At 36.9% G+C, this 24,332-nt stretch overlaps 1 protein-coding gene across 4 annotated transcripts; it reads left to right on the forward strand.

The window, feature by feature from the left end:
• Window positions 1–1,129: 1,129 nt before the first annotated feature.
• Window positions 1,130–20,487, forward strand: LOC131319026 (uncharacterized). 4 transcript variants are annotated; one of them, XR_009197869.1, is made up of 6 exons: window positions 1,133–2,343; window positions 4,835–5,221; window positions 12,681–13,058; window positions 14,944–15,333; window positions 17,928–18,463; window positions 20,419–20,487. XR_009197869.1 is itself a non-coding variant. In XM_058349123.1 (5 exons), the coding sequence occupies exons 1-5, from the start codon at window positions 1,279–1,281 to the stop codon at window positions 18,330–18,332; spliced, it is 2,625 nt and encodes an 874-aa protein (XP_058205106.1). In that variant the 5' UTR covers window positions 1,133–1,278; the 3' UTR covers window positions 18,333–18,961. The 4 variants fall into 4 exon arrangements, 3 of the variants coding, with proteins under 3 accessions (XP_058205108.1, XP_058205107.1, XP_058205106.1); XM_058349123.1 differs by lacking the exon at window positions 20,419–20,487 and having other exon boundaries at window positions 17,928–18,961; XM_058349125.1 differs by lacking the exons at window positions 14,944–15,333; window positions 20,419–20,487 and having other exon boundaries at window positions 1,130–2,343; window positions 17,928–19,020.
• The last annotated feature ends 3,845 nt before the right edge of the window (window positions 20,488–24,332 follow it).

A 24,332-nucleotide genomic window follows, 5' to 3' on the forward strand; every position in this document is an offset into this window, starting at 1 on the left:
AAATTTGATCGACTTTATAAGTACGATGGTTGGGTTCAATTTTAAATCTTCCAAAATAATTAATATCAGGTTCAATTTTATTGTAACAAAACGAAAACATCCTGATGGGGGGTGGGGGGTTTTGAAAATGAAATGGATAAATAAATTGGAAAAAAGGTAACTGTACGTACGTGGCACTTGCTAGGCTGCTAGATTCTGGTAAAAGTGAGAGAGAGAGAGAGAGAGAGAGAGAGAAGAGAAGAGAGCATTATTATGTGTTTTGTGACTTATATTTTGTTTTGTGCAAGGGGCGATTCCACTGTCTTTTATATCAATGACAATTTTGTAATTAGCTCGACCTTTTTTAACGTGTTTTGTGTTTCCTTCAGTGTTTTATAACGGACTGTGGGTGTTTTACTTTTAATCTATATTGAACCCACTTTCAACTCATTTAAACTCATATTTATATGGGTTTATATGGATTGAAGCCATATAAACCTGTAATAAAATATGGGCGGATTAGGTTGGGGTATAAGCGGACAAATTTGGACGGATTAGAAAAAATGGGTTAAGATTGCCGCCTCCCCAAGTAAAACATTGACAAATTAAAGGTGATATCATTTGTATTTATACATGAAAAAGGTTACAGTGTTGCACAATGCAAGTATAAAAGTAGTTCCAGATCCAGAAAAAATAGAATACATAAATATTCTGTTGGGAGTCTGATCCGCCTGAGGTCTTCCGTGTGAGCGCAGACCTAATCCGTTAGGGAGTATCCACAAAGTCTACACCATATTGCGTAAACCCAATATACATTGAATGACCCATATCCACTTAAAAGGTTAAGCCTTGTAAGTGGTGAGTCATCCAATATTAAGGTACAACACTTTTTCTATTTATCCGATATGAGACTTAATCTTTCACACATGTTCCCAACATATTCGTCAGTCCGTCAAAGAACAAAAGACTACAAAAAAAAAAAAGCAGCACAATTCAAGAATATGATCTCCATTTTCTGATTATATATATACGGCTAGATATAATCATATAGATGGAGAATCAAAGAGTTTAGTGAACCAAGTACTGGACAAAAATCTGTTAGGGTACGTACTACTCCATGCATTTACCACGTACGTACGGATTATTAATTAGTTCTGATTTGCTGGACCCCTTAAAGCAGCTGGAAGGAAGTTTATGCGATTGGAGATACCAAAAGCTTTGTCTTCTCAAATAAGAATCGCACCACGTACGCAGTTCCTTTGGAAATATCAGAAGAACTAACGCGCGCCGTAGCAGAAAATGTCTACTCCGCAAAGCATAATTGAGCAGTTGGGATGTAGAGCCTTTTATGAAGCGGTCAATGCAGCGAGCAAAGCAGGGAAATATGTTCTTCAGTACAGTACGAACTTGGACAAATTGCGAACTGAAATGAGAAGTCTTGAAGATCGTCGGGTAATAATCGAAAGAAAAGTTCGTGAGGCCAATGATCGCGGTGAAGAGATCGAGAATGCTGTTTCACACTGGCAAACGGACTCGGACAAGATGAAAAGTTATGTTCAGGACCTTATCGAGCAAAGTACAGCCAAGGCAAAAATGCACTGCTTTGCATGCTCATGTCCTAACATCAAGTGGCGGTACCGACTGGGCAAACAAGCCGAAGAGAAGACAGTGGCTGTCAACCAACTAGCTGCTCGGGGCAGCCGATTTGATGTGATTTCACACCCTATGCCGTCTCCTCTAGAACTAGAATTTCCATCCTCCGAGAATTATGTTTTCATGGATTCTTGGGCAATGTTATTGCCCAAGGAGAGCCCAATGTTTCAGGACTCGAAGAGAGTTAGGATCTCACTGGGTTCTAACATCGTCTTGAGACATGAAGTGCCTTCTTTAAGAAATGTGGTGGACGAAGACGATGTGCTATACCTCAGTGGCATTAAGGGTTTGGAGAACTTGCTTCATGACAACGGAGATGGAAATGTATCTCTTGAACTTGATTATCTTCCTAATGAGCAAAGTTCAATCCTGCAAAGGCATAGGCAGCATTGGTCAATTTCATTCAATAGGTTAATTGTGTTTCATATTTCAGATTGTAAGACAAAGTATCTCTTCTCCCAATCTACCGCGAGAGAACTTGTCAATCTGGAAGAACTAATAGTAAAATCCTGTGAAAGAATGGAGGAAATAGTTGGATTTGAAGGACAGAATGATGAAGATGAACTCACAAGTGAGTTGAAGTTCAACAAATTGAAGAGACTAGTGTTGCAATTTCTACCAAACTTCATAAGCTTTTATGCCAAAAAGGAGAAGGTGGAAACAACCATGGGAAGCCCTTCTGCCCGTGCCCAACCTCTTTTCAATGAAAAGGTATCATTGCCCTTTTGATTAATTTACTTGGGTATTTTTTCGGCTGGTTCTTATTTCAACATGTTGTTTTATATTGAGGAATGAGTTCAACATTCGGCTTTAGTGCCACATTGATGCTAAGATAATCCCACAAAGACTAGTTTTAAGGTTTGTGTAAAATAATGTGAGCTTCTCATTTTAATTTTTTTTTTAAAAGAAGGGAAATGTGAAGTACTCCCAACTTTATATGGGGATTCCGTCACGAATGCTTAACTTTAACTACAAATTGGCGTAACAAAATTGAAAATGGCGTTAGAACAAGAATCACAAATAATGTCATAACAAAATTGATACCATAAAATGGCGTAACGTTCATTGGAAAAAATGTAGACCATTTTCACCAAATGATGCATAACATTTTGAAACTGGCATAACATGCAATATTTTCAAAATCATTGATATAACTTTTCCTCCGTCATAACATTCACCACAATTGGTATACAATGTACCATGAAAAAAACATACTTCCTCTGTCCCAAAAAGATTGTCCGGTCATGAAAACAAGAACTTAAAAAATTTTAATTTTTTTAGATATAGGGAGTATGAACTAAAAGAACTCATGCACAGTACTCCTCTCGGGTAGGGGAAGAAAGCAAAGCACGATTATAGTTACCCAACTTTAAATGTTTGTTCTTTACAGTTTGGGAGATGTGATAGGGATTTTATTATTCAATTCAATAAGCTATTTTTGTAGGAGAGTGATTTTCACACTCCCCTAATTGTTTGGGAGATGTAACAGGATTTTATGATTAAATTCAATACGTTATTTTCTAGGAGAGTGATTTTTACACTCCTCAAATTGTTAACCGATCTTTCAAGGGGAGTGAGAAAATCACTCCCCTTTGTTCTATGAATTTTACGCGTAAAAATTGAAATAATATGCAAGTAGCTTCAATTGGAGCTACAAGCAAGAGGAATTTGCTGCTTTTACTCAATCAACTTTGCTAGAAACACAAACAAATTTACACAAACACATACAGAGTAATCAAAATTTTAATTTCATGGCATTAACTCTTTTGGTTTGTTTTATGGTAATGGAGGAAATTTTTTCCAAGGCATTTAGGCCCCGTTTGATAACCATATTAGCTCTTGGGATTGGATTACCAATCCCATGAGACTACTAATACTGTGTTTGGTAACCCAAAATGAGTTGGGATTACTAGTCCTTAGGACTAGCAAGCCGGGGATTAGGGGTATTAGGAATACCCTGGGGGAGATGGTATTAATAGTTCAAACCCAACTCATTTTCAATATCAATCCCTTCTCATTACCAATTCCTTCTATCAATTCAATCTCATCTCAAACAAACATACTCATTACTAATCTCTTCTCATTACTAATCCCTTCTCATTACCAATCTCAATCCTATTCCTATTTCCGTACGAATCTCACTCATCTATCACTGTTATCAAACGGGGCATTAGAGTTTTTGATTGGCCTTGGTCTGAAAGAGGAAAATTTTCTAAGGCATTAGATGAACAGAACCTTGTGCTAGCGGAGCACCCTAGTAGCGCGCTAGCACTTGTACGCACCCTAAGAGTGCTAGGGCCCTCCGGTGGCGCTATTCAAAGTGTTCTTGATTTTTATTTAATTTTAATTCCTGAGTTTGAATGGTGCGCTAGCGCCAGTTTGCGTGGTAAGAGCGCCCCAATAGCGCGCTAGCACCCTGACGTGTCTTTTTCTCATTGGCTAACTCTAGGTTTCGTACTAGTATATAAGCATATTTTTAACTCTCTTAGGGTACCCACACTTGCATTTGCCCACTTTAGAGAGAGAAAATCAATTTCACTCATATCTCTTGTGTGCTATGCTTTTGTGATGATCTAAATTGAGCATTTGATTAGCTTTTATCATCCTAGAGAAATACTCTAATATCTAATGTATTCTCTCTAGGTTGATTTGTTTTTCACAAAAAACTTCATCTCTTTTAAATTCATACACTGTTGCTTATGAATCTACATGGCTGGATGATACTGGAGGCGTTCTAGAACGGAGATCTAGATGGTATTGCTCGAGGAGTCCATGGAATCAAGAAAGGGCACGGGGTGCTAGGCAAGAAGCGGAGTTAGGTGTGATTTGAGATAAAAGTCTGTAATTCCTAATTTGTAGTCTTTTTGCCTAACATTTTGATTTATGAAAAATTGAGTAGATTAGGCCGTGGTATTATGCTTAGGGTTTGTTGATCTTAAGTAGTTTCCACGTATATCTCGTGTTCTTGCATTCTTTACTTATATTATTAAATTGTATTACTTGGCATAGAGATTGGATAATTGTTTGAGTTGTTGATTGCTCTAAATTTAAATTGGTAGTCCCATTCACACCCTGCACCTCTGGGACTTCGTAGTGCACACACCCCGCACCTCTGGGACTTCGTAGTGCATAATATAATTTCAAGGGTCAACCTTTTGATGGAAGAATTACTGACAGAATCATGCTCTATATTACTTTGCAGGTTATTTTACCCGTCTTGGAGGTTTTAGAAGTGGATTGGTTGGGTAACATAGTAGAGATTTGGGACAAGCAATCGCCTTGGCTCAACGAACACACAGTGTCCTTCGGCAAACTAAGGGACGTGAAAGTCCAGCGCTGTGAGAAACTAACGAATTTGGTTCCTTCCAATATACTTCCACGGCTAAAAAATCTGCAAAAACTGTGTGTAGAAGGCTGTCCAAAGATAGAATCCGTGGTCTTCAAGAACGAAAAAGAAGGAGCAGCAGCTGATGAGAGGACCTTGATCATCCCTCAACTACAGTATCTTAGAATTGGCGACATGGAGAACCTTAAAAGTTTCTACTCGAGTTCTAGAGCATCCAATGCCCAATCCTTGTTCAATCACCAGGTATGAATGTCAATCATAGCTCCTTTTGTTAACCATGGTCATGTATAAATCAAAAAACAGAAGATAAAGATTAGACCTAACTTAAATATTGAAATTTGATCATCACCCCAAGTAGTAAAAGTAAATTCCGTTAACTGTTGATGTACATTCCTCACGCCACCTTGAGGTTGCAAACCCCATCTTGTTGCTTATGCTTTGCATGTGATAGCTTTACTAATTGTTTCTATTTTCGTTGCGCTATATTATGTAGGTATCATATCTTGTCTACGCATGTTTGTTCTTGGATGAGTTACCTTTGCGGGATCTTGGTATTTATCATGGAAACTTCATTGCCTAGTGTGTTCGAGTTTTTAGAAGTTTCTCAGACTTATTAGGATTTGTTTCCATGTATTGCTTTTGTGTTTAAATGATTTTGTCCCGAAAAAACCTAAGGGGAAGATTGTTAGTATGATTGGCGTTTCCTGGATTTTATCAAAACTATTGGAGTCTGTTTTGTTCTTTTTTTCATTTGGGTTTGGGAGAGAGTTTTTTTTTAATCTTGTCTAGACACTCCATGCGGTGAATGAAGCTAGAAATGTTGAGAAGCTCATGTCTTGAAGAATGATAAGATAATGTTCGAAAGAGGTATATGCATTCATATGGATTTAGCGTAATGTTTTTCCATGCATCTTTTCTAGTTTCATACCTAAACTGTTATAGAGTAATCAGATTTTTAATTCCATGGCATCAGCTCTCTTGGTTTGTTTTATGGGTAATGGAGGAAATTTTTTCCAAGGCATATAGAGTGTTTGATTGGCCTTGGTTTGAAAGAGGAAAATTTTCTAAGGCATTAGATGAACAGAATGCTGTGCTAGCGGAGCACCCTAGTAGCGCGCTAGCACTTGTACGTGCCCTAAGAGCATCTCCAATCCAATACTCTATTTGAGAGTATCAAAATACTCTATTTTATTCATAAAGCGATTTTAGAGGAAATCATTATTTCTATTTACTCCAACCACAAACCCTCTATTTATTCATAAAGTGATTTTAGAGGAGATCCTCCATATTTTCTCTCATCCTCTAAATATGGAGGATCAAAATCCCATCCTCTTAAATAGAGGAGGCTTGAGAGGATGGGTTGGAGGAGTTCCATACTCTCAAATGGAGGAATAGAGCATGGGTTGGAGATGCTCTAAGAGTGCTAGAGCCCTCCAGTGGCGCTATTCAAAGTGTTCTTGATTTTTATTTAATTTTAATTCTTGAGTTTGAATGGCGCTCATGGAGCACCTCTGCAGCGCGCTATCACCCTGACGTGTCTTTTTCTTATTGGCTAGCTCTAGGTTTTGTACCAGCTCATATATAAGCATATTTTTCACTCTCTAAGGCTACCCACACTTGCATTTGCCCACTTTAGAGAGAGAAAATCAATTTCACTCATATCTCTTGTGTGCTATGCTTTTGTGATGATCTAAATTGAGCATTTGATCATCTTTTATCATCCTCGAGAAATACTCTAATATCTAATGTATTCTCTCTAGGTTGATTTGTTTTTCACAAAAAACTTCATCTCTTTTAAATTCATACACTATTGCCTATGAATCTACATGGCTGGATGATACCGGAGGCGTTCTAGAACGGAGATCCAAATGGTATTGCTTGAGGATTCCATGGAATCAAGAAAGGGAACGGGGTGCTAGGCAAGAAGCGCAATTAGGTGTGATTTGAGATAAAAGTCGGTAATTCCTAATTTGTAGTCTTTTTGCCTAACATTTTGATTTATGAAAAATTGAGTAGATTAGGCCGTGGTTTTATGCTTAGGATTTGTTAACCCAAAGTAGTTTCCACGTATATCTCGTGTTCTTGTGTTCTTTACTTATATTATTAAATTGTATTGCTTGGCATGGAGATTGGATAATTGTTTGAGTTGTTGATTGCTGTAAATTTAAATTGGTAGAACCATTCACACACCCCGTGCCTCTGGGACTTTGTAGTGCTTAATATATTTTTAGGGGTCAACCTATTGGTGGAAGAATTACTGACAGAATCGTGCTCTATATTACTTTGCAGGTTATTTTATCCGTCTTGGAGGTTTTAGAAGTGGATCGGTTGGGTGACATAGTAGAGATTTGGGACGAACAATCATGTTGGCTCTACGAACACACAGTGTCCTTTGGCAAACTAAGGGACATGAAAGTCCAGCGCTGTGAGAAACTGATGAAATTGTTTCTTTCCACTATACTTCCATATTATGAGAAGCTGCAAAAACTGTGTGTAGAAGGCTGTCCAAAGATAGAATCCGTGGTCTTCGAGAATAAAAAAGAAGTAGCGCCTTATGGTACTATCATGATCATCCCTGAACTACAGTATCTTAGAATTAGCGACATGGAGAACCTTAAAAGTTTCTACTCGAATGCCCAATCCTTGTTCAATAACCAGGTATGAGTGTCAATCATAGCTCCTTTTGTTAACCATGGTCATGCAAAAATAAAATAAAATAAAATCAGAAGATAAGGATTAGAATTGCAATTTGATTGGTTATTTAGCTATATCCTGGATCTAAATTAAATATTAATATTTGATCGATCAACACATCAAGTACTAAAAGTAAATTCCGTTAACTGTCAACCTACATAGCTCAAGCCACCTTGAAGTTGCTAAGCCCCAGCCCCAGGGCTTAGACCATGAAATTACTGTTGTGCAACGGCCCCCGAAGCACCCAACCTCAACCTGACGATTATTGATGATCATGATATTTGGAAAATAACCAAACCAAACATGCGAAAAACTAATGGAGAAACCAAACCGAACAAACAAAACGAATAAGAGAGATCAAGATATTCGTGGTTCGGCTTACCGCTGTAAACCTATTCTACGAGCAAGCGAACAAGACACGATTTCACTATGTGAAGAGAGTGATACTCCGAAGAGTTACAATGATGACGAACAAACAAAGCCCTCACAAAGAGAGTCTCACCAACCCCAAAATAACAGGTTCTCTCCCCAAATAAAAACCCGATTGGAATCTCTCACTAAATACAGATTCTCTCTCATCAAGTCTCACAAAACCCCTAGGGTTTTTAACCAAGAGACACAGACAAAACGGAAGTTCCACAAACGTGACCGGATGATTCTCATGAAACCCTATGGTTTCAACCAAAAAGAATCGTCGAATCAGATGCCTACAAAACCCACCATAAAAGGGACAACCAGATGCGAATGAAGATCAAACAGAAAAACCCTAAGGTTCTACAGATGAGACCCCTTAGGGGCCTTAGAGGGATTCACTCAAGAAGTTCCAACCCTAATGAGAGAGCAAGGCTATATTTATAGCCAATAATTGCTTCCTAAAGCCAGAATCCTTGCCAGGTTATGTTTCCTTTGCATATAGCACTACAAGAAAAATGAAAATTGGTGACGAAAAAGTGGCGACGAAATTTAATTTCGTCACTAAATGAGTATATTTGGCAACGAAAAAATAAATTCATCACTGTTTTGACAAGTTCCGTGACAAAATAATTTCGTCACCAATTATACATGTTTGGCGACAAAAAAAATATTTTCGTCACCAAAGGTACCCATTTGGCGACGAAATATATTTTTCGTCGCCGAAAGCTTAAAAAAGGTGACGAAATTATTTTTCGTCGCCAAAGATAATCATTTGGTGACAAAAAATATATTTCGTCACCAAATGCTTAACTTTGGTGACGAAAAATAATTTCGTCACTATTTTAACTCTTTTAGTGACGAAAAATATATTTCGTCGTCAAATGGGTACCTTTCGTGACGAAATTTATGAATTGCGCTTTGTCACTAAATGTATTTCGGACATAACTCTTTACTAAAAACTCCGATTGAAATAATTCAAATTGGGTTTGAACAATAACTCAATTGCCTACAACTTTCATGTTTATCAAAATTACTAATTTTAATGTTTAAAGGTTCAAAATTACATTCGAAATATATTTTCATGTTAAACATATGTGTTATATATTAGATATTTCAACTATTTATTGAAAATTGTGTGTAGTGCAGTTGATCAGAACTTGTGTGAAAAACTCAGGTGACTTGGGTTCGAAACCTAGTAGGAGCAAGAAAGAAGGATTTTTTTCTCCATATGAAAACATCTTTCGCAACGAAAAATTTCGTCACCGATGTGACCCATCAGTGACGAATTTTTTCGTCGCCAAAAGGAATAATTGATGACAAAAAATTTCGTCATCAAAAAGCACAATAAGTGAGAAAAAAAATTTCGTCACAAATTATTCACTTTTTGGTGACGAAACATTTCGTCATCAAAAGGCACTATAGATGACGAAAAATAGATTTCGTCACCAGGTAAGAATCCTCGACAACCTTTAGTTGACAAATTTTTTTTCGTCACCTATATTATTTGGGGAAAATTTCAAAAAAGCCCCTGAACTTTCTGACAACTTGCAAAAAAACACCTGAACTTTCACTATTAACAAAAAAACACCTAAACTTTGCATTCTGTTAGCAATTAAACCCCTGCCGTCCAATTCCGTCAATTTTTAACGGATGGAGCTAACGGAAGGCGTTAACTTTTTATTTTTTTTTACTTTTTACATTCAAAAATTACTTTTAACTCTTTTTTTTTATTGGTAAATAAATATGCCATAAAGTTCTTTTTTTTTTCTTACTATTTATCAAAAATTACTTTAACTCTATTTTTTACTATTTACAAAAATAACTTTAACCACCATCTTTTTTGTTACTTTCAAATTGTACCTTTCCCCTCTCTCTCTCTCTCTCTCTCTCTCTCTCTCTCTCTCTCTTTTTAAAAGAACTTTAACCCCACTCCACCAATCAACTACCAAAGCTCTAGCTCTAATTTTAGAAATTCGAAATTACTCTTTTTTTTAGCATTCTTGTTTTTTTATATTTTTTACTTCCAAAATTACTTTTAACTCTTTATTTTTAGTAGTAAATAAATATGAAATAAAGTTTTTTTCTTACTATTTATCAAAAATTACTTTAACTCTAATCTTTACTATTTATAATAATAACTTTAACCCATTTTTACTATTTATTGCATATTTATTTATGACTAAAAAAAAGAATGAGTTAAAAATAATTTTTGGAAGTAAAAGTACTAAAAAAAAGAAAAGGTTACAAAGAGGAGGTTAAAAGAACTTTTGAATTTCTGAAATTGTGGCTAAGGCTTTGGCGGTTGGTTGTGGGGTTAATTGGTGGTGTGGAGTTGATTCTAATAAGCAAAAAAAGGAGGGGGGAGGTAAAATTTGAAAATAAAAAATATGGTTAAAGTAATTTTTGATAAATAGTAAGAAAAAAAAGAACTTTATTGTATATTTATTTACCAATAAAAAAAAGAAAGAGTTAATTTTTGAATTAAAAAGTAAAAAAAAAAAAAAAAGTTAATGCCTTCCGTTAGCTCCATCCGTTAAAAATTGACGGAATTGGATGGCAGGGGTTTAATTGCTAACGGAATGCAAAGTTTAGGTGTTTTTTTGTTAATAGTGAAAGTTCAGGTGTTTTTTTGCAAGTTGTCAGAAAGTTCAGGGGCTTTTTTGAAATTTTCCCTATTATTTGTGACGAAAAACATGCAATTTGTGACGATTTTCATTCGTCACCCAATTGAATTTTTCTTGTAGTGTAGAGTCCAAAACCAAAAAGGAGTCTTCAAAATCAATCTTTAAGAAGTCCAAAATATAACCAAAATTGGCCAAATCCCGTGCCTGACCCCGGGCCAAAAGTTCAAAGAGCAAGGATCAAAATCGGATAACATGGTCGTACAGACAACCCGGTCCAATTTGAAACCCACCCGGGCCAATTTTTCAGAGAGCAAGGCAGTTCACAAACAGCACAGGCGGCCCGGGCCAAAAATTCCTACAACTCCAAAACCGAGCCAAACACTTCAAATCTCCACATTGGCGATATATCCAAACAAACCAATTGCCAAATGAAATCCCACAATTACCGGGAAATATGGGAAGAGGTTACTACAAACGTTGGACACCCTCGATTAGGAAACATGCAAAAAAAAGAAAAATGATATTGGCACTTTAAAAATTGATGCTGGCATTTCAAAAAACAAAGGAAAGTGGTTTTAGAGTTACATTAATTTTGGAGTGCCTACATCAATTTTTGGAGTGCCAATATCATTTTTCAAAAAAAAAAATAGAAAAGGTTAACGGAAGATATTTTCTGAATAAGTTTTACAGATTACTTTATTTTCAACTGCAAAAAGAGGAAAGTTTAGTTCACAACAACGCATAGCCAGGGACGGAGGTAGTTAGGGGCGGATCCAATGTAGGCACACTTGAGTCGTGACCCGCCTGAAAATATGAGAATTTTTTTTGTGTGAATCAAAAGAGGAAGTAATATATAGTAAACTACCGAAAATCTAATAATTTTGTCATCTAGTTTAGTTGGTAAAGTCTTGGTCTTTCACCCCGGTGGTGCAGGTTGGAAACTTGCTACGACCATTCAGATTTATCTTTCTTTAAAGAGGGTTGCGCGAGTGGAAAAACAGTTCTTCAAAACTTGCTCTTACCGAGAGTTAAACCACGTCTATTCTAGACTTAGATAGTTGGACTACCACAAAGCCAACCCATACAATTCTAATAATTTCACCAATAAAAATGTAATAAATGATCTGGGAAAAATACAGAAAAACTAACATTCATTTTTTATTCTGGTTATATTTTTCTGAACACATGTTCTCTTTGTATTGGATTGTGAGTATTTTTTTAAAATTTATGCTTGAAATGTGACCCATCTGTCCGAATTTTTTGGATCCACCACTAGAGGTAAAATAGGTGGGAGGTGGCATGTGGCACCCCTGTTTCAGAAATGCCTTCAAAAAAAATTTTTTTACAGAAAATATAGTATAAATTAAAACTGTTGAAAAGTTCTCACGAATGGGTGCTATGGGTGTGGTTTAACATTAGTTAATCCCACGGTAGTTCAAGTCTTGCCGCAGCCTGCATATTTGCTTTTTCTGAACGTGAACCAATTGGACTTAAATTTTTTTTAATCGGCATTGGACATATAAATTTTTTTTCCCATAAGTTTAGTATTTTTACTTATGTTTCTTTACGGAGGATGTGAATAGATCATATAAAGTGAATTCACAAACATGTCAATTTACATATATAGATCATATAAAGTGAACATTGATTTTGAGTGCCACCTCCAAGTTGAAATCCTGGCTCTAGATCATATAAAGTGAACATTGATTTTGAGTGCCACCTCCAAATTGAAATCCTGGCTCCATCCCTACGCATAGCATACATTCAACATTTTACGTTTCCTAACAATTTATAGATCAACAATTCGATATTATATTACAATTTTGGGTTCGGCCGATATCATTTTTTTAGGTCAAAACCCACCAAATACTCTCTGGTCAAATTCCATTTTCAAATCCGTTCAAAATAAAATAAAATTCATTTTCAAACACTAATAATCAGTACTCTCAAGTATTTTACTTAATTTGCAGGTTGTTTTACCCGTCTGGGAGGTTCTTGAAGTGGATCGGTTGGGTAACACAGTAGAGATTTGGGAATCACCTTGGCTCGACAGGTTCAGAGAGTCCTTCGGCAAACTAAGGGACGTGAAAGTCCAGCGCTGCGAGAAACTGATGAAATTGGTTCCATCCAATATACTTCCATACCTAGACAAGCTGCAAAAACTGTGTGTAGAAGGCTGTCCAAAGATAGAATCCGTGGTCTTCAAGAATGAAAAAGGAGCAGCGGCTGATGCTAGTTCCTTGATCATACCTCAACTACGGTATCTTAGAATTAGCAACATGGAGAATCTTAAAAGTTTCTACTCCAGTTCTACAGCATCCAATGCCCAATCCTTATTCAATCACCAGGTATGAATGTCGATCGTATACAGGTCCGTTTGTTAATTAACCATGGTCATGCAAAAAAAAGAAGATAAAGATTAGAGTTCCAATTTGAATGGCCGTTTGAGACCCAACTTAAATATTCAAATTTGATCAACACCTCAAGTAGTAAAAGTAAATTCCGTCAACTGTTAGTAATCTACAATGCTCACTCCACTTGAGGTTGCAAACCCCATCCCTAGGGCTTAGGCCTGGCAATTGTCGTTGAAACTGCGTAATGAATTCCATATTTCTCCTTTAATTGTTAGAATATTGAGATTAGCACCTTGAAATAGTAGTTGAACTCGTCACCTCCTTTCCTCCTTGCGCCTAAGTAGTGTGCTTTTGGTGTGGTTTGGGCCAAAGGCCTCTTGGCGATCGGCAAATGTCATTGCATTCTCTTTCACAGCATCGAATAAACTCATGATGATCATCTACTGCAAATTTTATTGCATTTGTTAGAATAAGTTGAGCTCTTCACAATGCTTAGTCTATGATTCAATTACCAGTCCTGAACTCAATTACCAATCGTTTAGTCGTTTACCTTTGACTAGCTTCTAGTTAGAAGTCCACTCTTATACCTTTGATAGAGCTTTCCTCACTCGTTACTCAATCCTCACATAAGGGGAACTCCTAACATTCCCATTGGAACAAGAGGGAGTTCATCAGTCCCAAATTACCTTCATCGTAGTTTTGTTTACTTCAACTTTAACAAAACGACATCACTATTTGCCGAGCCAACGTGATTGAACTGCTGCACAGATTTCTTGTTCACCCTTTCCATCTTTCGTGTGACCAATAACCGTAGCTCTGAGTAGCAAGTGTAATGATCTTACTCCCTATAGTATGTGCTCATGAATATGGACACAGACATAGACACAAACTCAAATTCAGGCATAAAAACATCAATTTCGAAAAGATGGGACACAAAAAAAACAGTGTACTCTTTCTATCCCATGTTTTTATTGTCTTGCAATTGTCCTCTTTGAAAAGTCAAACAAAAAGGTTCATCAGTTTCCACAAACAAACCCTTAATTCAGATAGAGAGATGATCGATCAAGAGATGAGAGACGATTGACTCAAGCCAAGGTGACCAACATAGAGAGATGAGAGATGATCGATCTTCCGAAGCCTGAAGGTAAGTTAAACCTAGAACATTTCTCATTCTACGCCTGTGACGAAAATTGAAACAGGCATGCACCTTGTCGCATGGTCGCCTTTCTCTAGGTGTGCGCCTTTCTCACATAGGCTGGGTTTGTTTCAAGTCGCTTTACCTGGACTTAGTCTAAGGCACCAACCTTGCGCCTCACGCATAGGCTCGCCTTTGACAACTATACCAATGCATTACATTTGTACATTGAAATGATTCTTTAAGCTATATAAACTATCACGTACTTATTTTTTATTTACGAAAGAAATTGAGAAACGAGCATGTAAAATAACCAATTTTTTTATTAAATTGAATCAAAATTATTAAGATTATAAGTAATTGTAGAATAATTATCAATAATATTCAAAATCAGGTATATACTACAGTAAATAAAAATTTTAAAATTCAAACGCTCGGGGAGCTCCGGACCCCTACATACCTCCGCCCCTGCCTCTGTACCAAATTGGGTAAGGCGGCCACAACCGAAGGCAACTCTACCATCCATGCACTACCTTTGTTCAATGGAATTTAATGGTACATTTGCTTTATCGATCATTACTAGTGTTGTGCCCGTTCATGCACGGGACAAAAAAATTTGCATTGATATTTTTGTCAGTCTTGTATATCAAATGGGCACAACGTATGCTAGTTGATGAAAGAGATGGTTGATCTTGCAGGTTATTTTACCTGTCTGACAAAATCGTGCTATAAAATACTTTGCAGGTTATTTTACCTGCCTTGGAGGTTCTTGAAGTGGATCTGTTGGGTGACATAGTAGAGATTTGGGACAAGCAATCACCTTGGCTCAACCAAAACAGAGTGTCCTCCTTCAAATATTTAAGGGACATGAAAGTCCAGCGCTGCGAGAAACTGATGAAATTGGTTCCTTCCAATATACTTCCACGGCTAGACAAGCTGCAAAAACTGTGTGTAGAAGGCTGTCCAAAGATAGAATCCGTGGTCTTCAAGAACGAAAAAGGAGCAGCAGCAGCTGATGATAATACCATGATCATCCCTCAACTACAGTATCTTAGAATTAGCGAAATGGAGAACCTTAATAGTTTCTACTCCAATTCTACAGCATCCAATGCCCAATCCTTGTTCAATCACCAGGTATGAATGTCGATCGTAGCTCCGTTTGTTAACCATGGTCATGCAAAAAACAAAAAACAGAAGATATAGATTAGAGTTCCAATTTGAATGGCCGTTTGAAACCTTACTTAAATATTCAAATTTGAACACCTCAAGAAGTAAAAGTAAATTCCGTTAACTGTTAATCTAAAATGCTCACTCCACCTTGAGGTTGCAAACCCCATCCCCAGGGCTTAGGCCTGGCAATTACCGGGTAATATGGGACGAGGGGACTACACTCAGGACACCCTCGTTAGGGGACATGCATAAAAAAAGAAAAAAAGAGAAGGTTGTAGCTGTAGATATTTTCTGAATCAAAGTCTTACAGATTCTCCTTTCTTTTGAATGGCAAAAAAGGAAAGTTCTACAATTTATAGATCAACCATCGGATATCATATTTCAATTTTGGGTTAGGCTATCATAGTTTTTTTTCCCGGGGAAACCTAGCCCTCGTAGCAGGGGTTGTTGCCGTTGAAACTGCGTAATGAATTCCATGTACCTCCTTTAATTGTTAGAATAGTGAGATTAGTTCCTTGAAATAGTAGTTGAACTCGTCACCTCCTTTCCTCCTTGCGCCTAATTGCGCTCTTGGTGTGGTTGGGCCAAAGGCCTCTTGGCGATCGGCAGATATCATTGCATTCTCTTTCACAGCATCGAATAAACTCATGATCATCTACTGCAAATTTTATTTGAGCTCTTCACTATGCTTAGTCTATGATTCAATTACCAGTCCTGAACTCAATTACCAATCGTTTAGTCGTTTACCTTAGACTAGCTTCTAGTTAGAAGTCCACTCTTATACCTTTGGTAGAGCTTTCCTCACTCGTTACTCACTCCTCACATAAGGGGAACTCCTAACATTCCCATCGGAACAAGAGGGAGTTCATCAGTCCCAAATTACCTTCATCTTAGTTTTGTCTACTTCAACTTTGACAAAACATCACTATTTGCCGAGCCAACGTGATTGAACTGCCGCACAGATTTCTTGTTCACCCTTTTCATCTTTCATATATCCGGATGACCAATAACCGTAGCTCTGGTTAGCAAGTGTAATGATCTTACTCCCTATAGTATGTGCTCATGAATATGGACACAGACATAGACACAAACTCAGATTCGGGCATAAAAACGTCAATTTCTAAAAGATGGGACACAGAAATAATAGTGTACTCTGTCTATCCCATGTTTTTATTGTCCTGCAATTGTCCTCTTTGAAAAGTCAAACAAAAAGGTTCATAAGTTTCCGCAAACAAACCCTTAATTGAGATAGAGAGACGATCGATCAAAAGAGATGAGAGATGATTGACTCAAGTCGAGGTGACCTAGAGAGAGAGATGAGAGATGATCGATCTTCCGAAGCCTTAAGGTAAGTTTAACTTAGACCATTTCTCATTCTATGCCTGTGACGAAAATTGAAACAGGCGTGCACCATCTTGCATGGTCGCCTTTCTCTAGGTGTGCGCCTTTCTCACCTAGGCTGGGTTTGTTTCAAGTCGCTTCGCCTGGACTTAGTCAAGGCACCAACCTTGCGCCTCGCGCATAGGCTCGCCTTTAACAACTATACCAAGGAAAACCTTTTTGAATGAAAATGTACATTTGCTTTATATTTTCTGACACAATCCTTCCCAGTACAAAAATGGGACTACTATCCAATTAGGCATTTTTTGGGGCCCTTCTCGGGCCCATTTCATTAGTCAGAAACTTTCTATAGAACTTGTTGAGAACCTCATCTATTTCAAAAATCATGTCGATCGTATATCGATTGATTTAGTTCAAAAGACAATTATCGAGGGAAAAAAAAAGATTGCAACACTAGACAAAACCCCATTTGCTGTACGTATATAGATGTATCCTGAAAACATATCAAATGATAACCGGTTAAAATGATTTTGGTCCCTCCACGAGTTCTAATATAAAAACTGCCGAGTATCAAAGTGGGCCCATAAGGGCCTACAAGGGACCTCAAAAGGATTGAGGATCCTTTCCCATTCTTCATAGGAAAAAATGCTGTAATTGCTATAGTATTACTCAGGAACACAAGTGTTGCTCGCGCAAGTAGTACCTGGCAGAAATAGGAAGGGAAACAATTGAAAATTAACAAACAACAAATCTAGTCAATAATGTGTCAAGAAAGATATTTTTACTAATTTGATTGTTATTCTTCATCATCGCCATGCATGACCCTTTTACCGGCAACTGTGAGCTAGTCACCCAAAACAGAATTTTCAAGGTAAACTCAAATTCAGAAAATATGAAAATCTGGACAAAAGTTTATGTATAGTCTTTTGTTGTATTTACAAAAAAAGTTGAACTTATAAAAGCAAACTCTGATTTGCAATACGGAATCATAGAGATGCCAGCGAGTGTTGCCTTACTTATCAAATGCTCCGGTATGTGAAAACGCTTGAGATGGAATGTATGTAAAGTCATTTCAACTTGGATGCAAGTCAAGCTGAGATACACCTTCCAAACCAGTAACACAAGACCATTAGTTTGATAGTTTCTTTTTCCTTTTTCTTGTCCTTCAGATCTCATGTGATTGTTGGCATGATTGTACTGCATGCTTTGTATTGCAGGTTACATTCCCTAGATTGGAAAATTTGGAACTAGAAGGGTGTGCGAGTTTGAGAAATATATTTCATCCTTCCATGGTCAAAGTTCTTGAAAATCTCGGGGAACTAATAGTTAATGATTGCTCGAAGATGGAATCAGTAATTGACAAGGAAGAAGAAGTACAAGACGGACAACAGAGAAAGACAGATAAAACTCAGTTCCGTCGTTTGAGTAAATTGGAACTTTGTCGTCTACCAGAACTGAGGACGTTTTGCCACTTCACTCGTTCTTTAGAATTGCCACTGCTAAGCGAGATGGCCATATTTGATTGCCCTAGCATGGATTCATTTTCTTCGGGACATGTGAGCACCCCTAATCTCTCCTTGAAAGGTGTATCACTGTATCCCAAAAAACGGCTAAGATGGTGATGACATGACAGTGACAGCACAAAAAATCAAGAGGATAAGGAACCAAAAAATGGGTGAAAGAAAATATCTGGAAGGATCTCCATAGAAGAGGTGTAATTGGCCGGGCATTACACACTTTTCTTGAATCACCTGTTAATCTTCCAACACTTTTTTTAGCTCCATAGTCCATCTTTTGCTTTACTGTATTTTGCCTTTCAGTAATCCCAGCTTGACCTTATTTTTGGTAAGTGTCAAAAACTATTGAGCCTGATCTAGAATCCTGCAACACCGTATTAACCCATCCGTTGCTGTAAAATTGGTGAGCAGTTCCTGTTTAGAATTTAGCCCCACGCAGAAATGATAAACTAACTTGGTGCGTATCAGGACTGAGGACTAGTCTTGTTTAGCTCTGAAAAATTGGTTAATATGGAAAACTGTGAGGCTGCTGTTAGCGACTATATGAATGTTGTTTTCAAGTAAGCTGATTCTGATATTTATCCTGTTTCTTAAATTCTTGTACGTTATGACAAATAAGACAGATGCGAATACCCCTTCTAGTTTCCCCTTCCGATGATGATTAGGCATTGGCATTTCCTAACTGCTAGAATCTTTTCCGACAACCACTCAAAAAAAGTGGTATCTTTTCTATTGACATTGGAGAGTGAATACCTTATATATTCTACGTATGTATTGCGCAGTAGATACATTCACATTCGTATGTATTTTAAATCGAAAAATAAGAATGGTTCTGTTTTGGGCTGCAACAGCCTCAACAGAAGACAACTTCAATCTATCAGCAGAATAAAATCGGACTCATCATTTTTGTGAATATAGGTGATGTAATTGGACAATTTTTCTGACTTTCTTGGATCGTGGGACATTTTTAAATTTATCACTTTGCTCTTCGAGGTTTCGATTACCAATCTTACATTCTTAGGCTGCCCTTAAAGGAGTGGCCGATATTTCAAACTTCCATGATCTTGTTTGTTTTCCTGAGCTGTTCAATGTCAATTTTATGAATCGGAGTATAATCATGGCAGTTTTTCTGTCCTTTTTATTCCAACTTTTCTGATTTATCTTAAATACACAAGAATCCTTTAGGGTTTGGAATCAAAGAGGAATCTAGAGATTGTTTGGATTATCTCAATCCCACTCGCAACGGAAGTGTAACGAAATTCAACACGCACACGAAAGACACACGATATAAGTGGTTTGGCCTCAACGCCTACTCCACAGGAGTAAGAACAATTTCCACTATAACAATTAAGATTACCATGGCGAGAGACAAATATCAAAGACCCACACTTGATATTTTCCTCACACCCCTCTGCCTCATGTTACAACCCTGCTGTTCCTATCACACTTGCACACACTATATCTCTTTTTCGTGCTCTCGGTCTGCATAAACCCATACAGAGGTGACCCAACATACTGCCTTTAACTGAACACAACAAATACTCTCCACTACCACAAAACGCTCTTTGAACTTAGAGAATTGCACAACTAAAAGCCACCGAACAATTTAATGCCCATTATGTTCTCTCTTTTTTTCTTTTTCAAGAGTGATATCAAATGGGCAAAATCCAACAGATATATACATCGTCGGCCTCATTTCCTATTCTCTAAACCTTTTGGGATTTCGTTCATGTGGTTAGGAGAATAGAGTCTTGGGTGGCCAGGCCAGTATACCCAAGCCCCTATTACTTCGTGTTATGAGTTAATGAAATTTATTTTTTGCTGATAAAAAAAAAATTTGGGATTTAATGCCATTATGTGAATAGGTTTGAAAATTGATCGATTTGGGGTTGATCATCTCTACATTTTTCCCAGTTTCTTTATCCCCTTCCAAAAAAAAAAGAAGAAGATAAGGTTACATGCAAAGTCTATTCACTTATGAGAGTGTGGGAACTTTTTTATTGGCCGTGGTTCGCACTGAACATAGGTTCTACATATATGATGTGATAATTGTTTATCTACCAATGGTAATAGTTGAATTTTGTGAAACAGAGTTCGACTACGTGAATTTTGGGGGTGATGGCATCAATGAGACTCTGCATTACTTCCCTCTCCCTCTCCCTCCTGATAGACTTTCTTTCATTCTTTTTAGTTTTCGGCAAACGAATTTTGTGAACAAGATTGCTTGCTTTCAAACAGCAAATACGGAACATGAACCTGCTATTTGCTCGTTTTCAACTTCTTCAGTGGAATCTTTTCACTCTTGATCCCAACATTGGTCACAATTCCTTCTTTCTCACGACCAAGCCTTGACCTTTATGTATTCCAAGATTTCCACCACAAGGCAAGTTCACTTTCCGATCGGTGACAAGGACTAGCAGGGAAGGAGAATCAATCTGTAAGCTTGGATCTAATCAGAGATACTAACATCATCCGAATACTGAGCAAGGCGCTTTTTGAGCCTGCAGTCTCGTATTTCCTTCCTGAATATCTTTTCGTCATAGGCGCCAACCGAGAGAATGAATTTTTCAACTCTTTTTAATCTCACAAAACGTCCTTTCTCGTGTCCTGCCTGATAATAGACAAACATTGGCAATGTACTGTTAAAGGCTTCCAACTTTATGTCAATAGGTTTTTCAAGACAAATACAAACATAATAGTATAAAAAAAGATAATGCAGTCATATATTTATTTAAATAAGTGCGTGTGTGGACACAATATGATCAAGCAGTCCATTCACATCAAGTACAAGAAGCTTTTACATGAAATTGTTGGAGGATATCTTAGACTAAGACAAGGGCGGAGGTACACCCACGATGGGTTGGGCTGTAGCCCAGGTCCACTTTAGAAAACTCCCCCAAAAAATTTATAAATCTCTAATTTTTGCTAGTAGCGGAGTTAGGATTTTAATTTGAAGGGTTTCGGGTTAATAGTTATATATATTTTTATCGGAACGTATACTTATTATATCATAAAGTGTTTGCTTTCCAACACATTAAATTTGTATATTGAAATAATTTTAGCATAATGTAGTCAAAGTATACCAATCATTTTGTATTTTTCTTTTGGTTATTTCAATAGTCGTGTGTTTATGTTTTATTTATGAAAAAAATTGAGAAATAAGAATGTAAAATAACTATTTTTTATCAAATCAAACAAAAATTATTAAGATTATAAGTACTTATACTCAGCCCCTTGTTTTTAAAAATTCTAAAATATCTAGCTCTGGAAGCTCTAAAATATCCTTGTAAAATATCTAGAGTTTTTTTTGTGAGAATTAGTCACATGTCTAATTCTAAAATTATCTCAAATTTTATCTTGTATGAAAATATCTTTGTACTAGAGCCTTCTATGAAAGTAGTATAAATAGAGATAGGTTCTAGCCATTTTTTACCAAGCCAAAAAAAAATTGAGTTCAAATGTAATACAAATATTTTCCTTCACCACTCTTGTCTTTAGTACTCCCTCTTTCAAAAATCTTGAATATATTTTAAGATACGCGATACGTATCCGATACGATTTATACATTAATAGTAGTAGCAGTTTTCTGGCTTTTCCTTTTCTCACAAGCTGTAATTGTACCCTGATTGATTTCGATCTGCCATAGATTTTTCATTCTTCACCGAGGAAGTACATCGTTTCTTTCTTTTAATAACTAATTCTGGTTGCACAGGTTTCCTTTGCCTGTCCAAACATCTTGTTGATGCAACCCCCTCGTGAAAATAAAAGATTTTTGCCATAGGTTGAAATGCGTTTCTTTCCTCCGTCACATAACCTGTTTGAACGTCTTGGTGCAAGCTTACTGGTTGATGGCCGCAATAAACTCTTGGCTGCCACAGTTTCTGTTATCTGCCCCACGAGTTCACGGCTCTCAAAATCTGTTCCCTCATCCAAAAAAATAGTCTCTCTTCCCTCAAAATCGTGTGTCCCTAAATTATCTTTGTCAATCATGGGAAACCCAAATTGTGTCTTCCTCGAAAGGATACGCAACCACCTTGTGATGAGAAAAGAGATCATTTCTCACACGGCAAACCTCAGTCGACTCACCCTCATTGCTCTTTGAACCCTTGTATACAAAGGTTTCATACTTCTGCAAAATTTCGTAATCTTTACATTTTCTTTCATACAAATGCTTATAGCCAACTTCAGTATATTCAGGGAGAAGTATCTTCTTTTTCAACTCAAGAAAAATTCGCCGGCGCATTTGACACACTTGGTTTTACACATCAAAGGGGAACCATATTTTTTGAAAGGGGAATTTGTTGTGTGTTGAATATCTGATCCTTATCAAATGAAGGTATTTTATCACTAACTGCCAGAGATACCATAAATGCAATCATGTAAATTGCATAGTCATAACTGCATGACATAATTTCATTAGACAAATAAAGTGAAAATAAACCATTAAAGCATGTAGTTATACTACAGATTTTGTCATTCAATTTGAGTATGGGTCTAAGCCTGGAACTAAGAGTGGTTTTTTTTTTTTCTGTTATTATTTTGCTGGTGAACCAGTTGATGTGCCACTACAAGAATCCTGCATATAAGAGTCTTTCACTGAAAATGACCTTTCCGGAGGTTTCAGTGCCTGTTTTTTTGTTTTGGAATAGTTTGGGCATTTGACTTCCCCCTCATTCAAAGCATTTGTTTATGTACCAACATGGCCTGCATGTTAGTTAAAATCAGTTACTCCATAATTTTTTTTTTTTGCTTGGCAGTTACTCCATAATATATTAAGAAAGGGAATATACAAATAGAGGGATCAGACGTTGTATGGGAACTTGTAAATACTTACAAGTGTTTTAACATGGTGTCTATGCCTTTCAAGATTCATTGAGTCCAGCCAAACAGAACATCTTTCCCTAACATCGTGTACCAACAACATCCAATGGTGGCCTTGGAGGACCAGAAAGAACATCTGCAAGAGGAACTCCGATATATTTATTTCCATGTTTCTAGCGTCTTACTATCAACTTTGATTTTGAATTGTTGCTCTTTTACCTTCTTATGGTTTGGTTTTATATCATAAAGCCTTTCACTGACACCAGACAAGATATTTCCCTGAACAATGCCACCATAGTCTATTAGAAAACAATTAAAATTACACACACGATGCAACCTTAGACGACAAAATTTGTTTAATTAAATTTACTACTCACAACTTCAAAGGTAGAGAAGAAGTGACATCTAGGTAGGTAGCCACTCAGGATGTCGATGTAATCATCCACAAGCTACAGGTTCAGTGACAAAGTTAGTAAGTACAAAAGTTGAGACACACACACAAATGTTTAAAGTTTCTTACGAAATTTGTAACGTCTTGTCCCTCCCTCAATTCTCCCTTGTATGTACACATGTTATTTACTTTTCCGTTAGAAGAATCAACTTTTTCTTTGTAATTAGATTTTTCATTTCTAAAGTTATTATCAGTAGGTTTCTTCTTAAAAAACTTTTTGAATTGTCTTGTAAAAATAGTTATAGCTTCAAGATCATAATCATCGTCGCTATCTGAATCTTTATTCTCACTTTGAGAGCTAGAAAAAACAATCGACTTAGCCGAAGGTTTTATTTTTGATTTGTGCGATTCAGATTGCAACATATCTGCTTCATACGTTTGAAGAATACCAACAATCTCCTAAATAGATTTTTCTGAAAGTTTTCGTTTTGCCTTATAGCATAATGACTTTTGTTTTAAACCTTTCGGGCAAAGACCTTAAAAAAGTTTTAATAACTCGAAAAGGAGGAATAGGCTCACCTAGGGTTTCGCAACTATTGAGAACGAAAATCAGCCTCGAGTAGTATTGATTGAATGTCTCATCTTCATCCATTTTGATCATCTCAAACTCAGTTGTAAGCCTATGTAGCTTTGATTGTTTGACCACATAAGTTCCTTCATGACATGTAACCAAAATATCCCATGCTTCTTTTGCAATTTCACAGTTGGCAATCTTACAATGCTCATTCACATCTACAGCGGTGAATAAAATATCCAAGGCTCGATTATTTGCTTGTAGCTTTGTCTTTTCTTTGACAGACAACTCAGAAGTTGATTTTAAGACATACGTATCC

The sequence above is a fragment of the Rhododendron vialii genome, chromosome 3a (assembly GCF_030253575.1).
Source record: "Rhododendron vialii isolate Sample 1 chromosome 3a, ASM3025357v1".
Classification (NCBI taxonomy): Eukaryota; Viridiplantae; Streptophyta; class Magnoliopsida; order Ericales; family Ericaceae; genus Rhododendron; species Rhododendron vialii.

Coding starts and splice junctions, on each gene's coding strand:
- LOC131319026 (XM_058349123.1), top strand. CDS start 1,279: ATGTCTACTCCGCAAAGCATAATTGAGCAGTTGGGATGTAGAGCCTTT. Junction 13,059..14,943: donor AATCCTTATTCAATCACCAG/GTATGAATGTCG, acceptor AATACTTTGCAG/GTTATTTTACCTGCCTTGGA. Junction 15,334..17,927: donor AATCCTTGTTCAATCACCAG/GTATGAATGTCG, acceptor TTTGTATTGCAG/GTTACATTCCCTAGATTGGA.